This window comes from Papaver somniferum, unplaced genomic scaffold, assembly GCF_003573695.1.
Source record: "Papaver somniferum cultivar HN1 unplaced genomic scaffold, ASM357369v1 unplaced-scaffold_8468, whole genome shotgun sequence".
Classification (NCBI taxonomy): domain Eukaryota; kingdom Viridiplantae; phylum Streptophyta; class Magnoliopsida; order Ranunculales; family Papaveraceae; genus Papaver; species Papaver somniferum.
The window spans coordinates 1-6108 of record NW_020651491.1 but is presented as its reverse complement, the minus strand read 5'-3'; the positions used below and the strand labels follow the sequence as shown (position 1 = coordinate 6108).

The following is a 6108-nucleotide window of genomic DNA, read 5'->3' as shown; positions in this document are numbered from 1 at the left end:
AGTTATTAATTTTCCATAACTATTTAATTATTCATAATTGTTATTTTTATTGTTATATATCCTTAATGAGATTTTAGTTAAGTTAAGTTTAATATGATACTAATTAATAAGCGATAACATTATTTTATTTACATTATTATTACTTTTATTATCATCTATAATTACTATTATCATATTTTATTATCAACATTAATGGTCAAGGTTTTATTTCAACTACTCTTACAAATATTAATGAGTCACAAAAATTTCATTTACATTTATGTAATTATAAATTGTTTACAATATGTATAAGTCAAAATATTCAATAAGTTTCTATGTGACATTCAAAATAATACTAAACTCACTAATTTTAGTATTGAATTATGTACGTGTCCATACTTTTTAAATTAATTATTCTCAAATCCCTATTAGCTAAAGTTGCTGGTGTACCCTACAATTTTTACTTCATACATAAGAAAACAACCAAACAAACAAATCAATCAATCAAATAAATTTTTAATTGTTGATAGCTTTTAGTTATTAAGATTTACCTCACATCCCAACCCAGTTCTTAACTAATCTAGTTCACTAACAAGCACTGGCTATTCCTATTGTTTCCCATATAATATCTAATAATGAGCTCTGATACCAACATAGTAGCGCCCCCTAAGCTAGCAGCTGACTAATCTAAGAGATTAACTAAATAAGAGGCACTAAAAACTAAATCATTTACTTAAACATTCGATTAAGAAATCTGCTACAAAAACTTAACCCAAAACTAGCCCCGCTCAAAAATATATACATATACAAGGATTCCTCTCAAATGATACATATACAATTGTCATTTTTTTTACAAATAATTATACATCATAATAATTATACCAGAAGTTAACTAACGAACGAAATCAACACTTGAAGCTTTCGCTGCGCAATTCTGATCTGTCTCTGAAACTGAAAGTGAGAATGGGTGAGCACATCATCCCTAAAAGGGTTGCCCCGCAGGAATAACAATTAACTTTCATGCAATCATTTGAAATGATTTGAAAAGAATTCTTGTTTTCCCTAAATACTAAACACAACCAATTCCACAAAAGTAAACAATCACGTATATGGAACTAACTCCTTCTTCAAACAATGTATAATATTCGTGCTAACCACACTCAATAGCTATTATATCACCAAGACCATGATGTCCCATTCTAAGCAATAAAAGCTGAATTCATGTAGATATAAATAAAGGAGCAGTGTCCTATATACCACAGATGAAAATTCTCATTTCCCGAACAATTCATACAGACAAACAAAGCATTACAATTCCTTTCCAAGACCATGGAAAGATTAAAACAGAACTTTCGGAATTTAAATTAAACAATGCATTGAAAGCACAACCATATAATGCATTAATTTGATAAACATAGATTCATATAAAAGAAAACAACAATAATCACAAAAGAGTTAAACGTATTCCCACCTCTTTTAATGACAAACCACGCTTACCTCAAGATCCAATGGTTTGTCCTTTGAATCAATCGTTGTTAATATAGTCTAACTGTTAATCACACAAGAACTCTAAGAATCTAGTCAAGAGGCTCACATAAGGCCCATAACATAATTCATTGGTCAACTCGGTCAAAGAAGATAATTCAGTCAAGGTCCACTGAGTCAAAACGATACATCTCAGTCAGAAACTGAGTCATCTAAACTAATTAGTCATACATTTGAGTGGGTGACAGAACACATGAAATCAATAGCACAAGCCACTGATACAAACACCACTCTAACACTAATCCAATCTGATTCTATTCATTTAATCAATACACAAATTATTCATTGTAAAAGAATTCTACAAATTCAATACACAATCGAAATTTAAGCTTTACCTGCAGTTGCAGTAATAAGCCACACTCTTTCTACACACACAAACCAATAGTTCCAACCATAATATAGACTACTACTTCAACATAACTCTAACACAAAAAACTTCATCATTAACCATTGCCCATCCTTTAAAGTTCAAACATATGCATCACTAATTTCATCACAACAAAAATCACATTACAGGGCTATCATATTCATAAACACATCACTATTCTCATAACCCTGGAATATCACTAATTCAATCCATCACTCACACTTCAATCTCTGCATGCACAATCTATTAACCACACCTGTAGCTGTATTGCCATGGCATCGACACACCTGCCACATCTTAGCACTTATCCAGAACTTTAACCCTTTCGGAATTCCACTTTAACAACCCTGTATTCCTATCCACAACAACATCATCTGTAATTCTAACACTATATTTCAAATCATTGTTCCATATTCAAATTCCACAGATACCAATCACATCCCAGACATATAACATTCTCAATTACCATTTAACATACAGACCTAATCTATATCTGCAGATTCACATATCTCATAAATAATCTTTCAAACGAAAAAGCATAACCCTTGTCTTTACTAGCTTCTTATTGAAAGAAAATTACCTCAAGATGATCATTCAAGTGACTGAACTAAATTCTTCTTTCAAATTATCTTCCCAAGAACCCTAATCTTTCGATTCATCGCCAAAACTACTCTACTGCGTCAATCTAACAGCAACCCTTCAATTCTTTATCTATCAATTCCATGCAAGTCTAAAATCGAATCCAGAACCCCAATTTAATCAATTGATCAATACCCATCTCAAATCTTTCTCCCAGCTCTCAAATTCATCTTCTCTAATCGTACTTCTGAATTATAAAATTCATCTTCTAATTCTCTTCTGCAACTCTCCTGAAACCCTAATTTAAGTCTCGAATCATTTATCTCTCAATTTGAGTACTGTACTTCGATTCACTTCTTAAAACACCACACCCATCTAATAATTCCGTCTAATTCCTCTTAGTCGTAACTCAAATCGAACCCCAACTCAATTCTCTGAGAAACCCTAACTTCACTAATTTACTTCCTCCTTCGATTTTGAATCAACAACAAACACCACCGCAATCACCACTGATTACTGCATAATCTTCTCCACCCTCTGTTGATCACAAAACTCGATTTAATCTCTCAAATCTCTATTGGATATAGAACTGGGATGAAGGAAAAGAAGAAAGAAGAAACAAAGAGAAAGAAAGAAAGAAGAAAAGAAGGGTCATTTACACATATGTCCCAGTTTCTTAAGTTGTTTACAAAATAATCCCGTTTTTTTCAAAACTTACAAATTAATCTCGTTACAAAGATTTCCATCCAGTTACAAGTTAACTGGTGTTAACTGACATGTGGCAGATTTAGGATGACCTGAGATGCCCAATATACCCTTCAGTTAAACTTGTTTCCTCATTTCTTCAGGAGGATCTCATCGACAAACTTTGTCTTCTTCACCTGTTAAAATCCAGATAGAAAAACCATAAAATCGTAAAAAAAGAGCAAGGCAAGCTAACGACACTAACACTACCATTTATTGATAACATTGAATCAAATATCCAATACTCAAAACATCCAAAAACAATATCTATGGAAGATAGCTAATATCCAAACAAAGTAAAAGCTAATCTAAAACATAACCAAATAAACAGAGCAAATGCATGAAGTTTTATATGTCTCACTTGAAAGCAAACAAAAGACATCCTAGCCAAAACTAGTTTCAAGTAAATCTTCTTGGCTTCTTCGTTGCAGGCATAGAACCACCAGCACTTCCAGCTTGTGATGATGATTGGGATTGAAATTCCAATCCGCCTTCTTCAGATGTAGACCCATTTCTCTTTGTATTAGAGCCAATTGCACCACCAGGACAAGTTGTCTTGTTGTGACCAGGCAGCTTGCATTTGCTGCAGCACCTGACTTTCTTCTCGGATAGGGTCTTATTATAGGCCTTCCTTCTGTTCTTCCTAGGCCGGCCCGGTTTCCTAATGAGCAATGGAGGAACAATAATTGTTCTTGGCTGTATAAGAGAATAACAAAGGAAGTTAATATTGCATAATACTAAAAATGATTACTTAGCCGCCGTAAAAATTAAACATCCTAAATATCTACACTATATATGTTACTGCAGGGTCTGGAATCCGGCTTCCAAACACTAAAATCCATTAAGTAGCTAGGTACAGGGTTCATACAAGAACTGAGAAGAATTGAGTTCAGATATTTCACAGAGTACTTTGAATTCATGTATCACAATTGTACTTTTAAGTAGATACACACGGATATTTAAGGTAAACCTAATAATGTAATGTAAAAGGTTGTCTAAGTTCATAGTGCAAACATAAATCAGATCCAATTAAGGACAAGTAAACATGAATAGTTGAGAGTTAGTAAAAAACCTCATCCCAGTCCTCAGGCCCTTCCAATGGCACCATATCAGGGGAATAGGTGGTCCTGTAGTTATCCACTGAGTAGTATCTGGCACAATACCTATAAAAATGCACACAAGAAAAACAAACAGGTTTAACATTTCAGATATTGGTAATAAAGAAATAATCATAGATAAAATTACATGTGTTCTGCACACTTACTCAACCCAATTGGGCCTGATTTGCTGCAGAGCACAGACTGCATGTTGACAGGGGAAACCCCTCAGCTGCCATTGCATGCAGCTGCAAGTATGTTTCTCAAGGTCAACAATGAATATTGTATTATGTATGCTTGTGACTTCATAAAGCTTGCCAGCAACCGCTCCTTCTACCTTATATTCCCCTGTTTTCTTAAACATCTTCTTCAATAATTTTTTGGCAGTAGGAACCAAATCCCCAGAATCCCATCCAACACAAGCATTTCTTCTCTTGTAAAACAGCCCCATCACTAGCTGTCCATACATCAAAACTAGCTTGCAGACAGGTTTCTCCCTAATGTTGGTTATCATATTATTGAAACTTTCAGAAAAGTTGTTACTCAAGTGTTCACAAGCGCTCTTGTGGTCAAAAAAGGCCCTGCACCAGCGTTTAGGATCCTCGCCCATCAAATACTGACAAGCACTAACATTCTCTGACATCATACTATCCATGTGTGCCTACAGTTGAAACATATTTAGTGTTACAAGAATTTTACTTTCTAAGAATAAAAAATGTCACTCATTTCATTTACGGACTAAAACAAACCTGAAAGTGTTTAGGCTTATAAGCTCTAGCAGCATTCCAGAATAGTGTGTGTACTTTAGATCCCTTGTAGTGCATTTTGAAGTTTGCATACATGTGCCTGCCATGAATATAGAACATACTTTATGTATTTTGTAACAATAAAATGATCAGGTTGGAGGTTAGTTTGTAACCTGAAGCAGAACCTATATGGTGAAGTAGGGAACAACTTTTGGACAGCGTCTCTCAAACCCTTCTGTCTATCAGATATGAAGTTGATTGGCTCAACGGGATGATCAGCCAATCTATGCTTGAGATTATTCAAGAACAAGAACCAGTTCTCCGCACACTCGTTTCTACAAACCATGATACCCAAAGGAACCAATCCATTCTGCCCATCAAGAGCAGTGGCAGATAGTAGACAACCACCATACTTTCCCTTCAGGTGACAACCATCCAGCCCAACCACATTTCTACAACCATTTATAAAACCCCTCATTGGGGCATCAAAAGATATGGTCACAGATTCAAATCGATTGTCTCTGCACGAAGAAACAAGGAAAGTTTCAAAACTGGAACTCAAACTAATCAATTTTACGAACAATTAAAGAAATAATATTACCTTCCGTAAGTGAAAGTAGCAATTGATCCGGGATTAGTCCTTTTGATCATTTCACACAGACTTGGTATGAGTCTAAAACTCTCATCAAAGCTTCCGTTTATCCTCTCCAACACATTGTTTCTAGCCTTCCATGCAACGTGATACGGGATCAAGGTGTTGTGGCTTGTCCAAAACTCGGCAGCAATCTCAGAAGGTTTAGGTACATTCTTTCCATGTGACTCCCTTAGCTTGTTAATCACATGTTGAGCTACAAATTCTGGATTTGCACATGAATTCCTCCCATAAGGATCCCCAATACAAGTGTGGTGCAAGTGGAAATCTCTTATGCTCCAAGTCGCCTCACCAGGGATCCTCCTTGCAGATATATACCACGGACATAGAATGGGCTCTCCAAAGCCTTTACACACAGCCTTGATTCTAATATTATCACTCTTACTAAACCTGCATTCT

General features: G+C 35.0%; 1 protein-coding gene across 1 annotated transcript; it reads right to left on the bottom strand.

Annotated features, from left to right (window-relative positions):
• Positions 1-3613: 3613 nt before the first annotated feature.
• LOC113345980 lies at positions 3614-6055 on the bottom strand (the record flags this gene model as incomplete). The annotated part of the gene is made up of 6 exons (XM_026589609.1): positions 3614-3910; positions 4287-4377; positions 4479-4972; positions 5061-5157; positions 5243-5578; positions 5659-6055. Coding segments are annotated over 6 exons (1712 nt in total), but the record flags the coding sequence as incomplete, so codon positions are not given.
• Between the last annotated feature and the right edge of the window lie 53 nt (positions 6056-6108).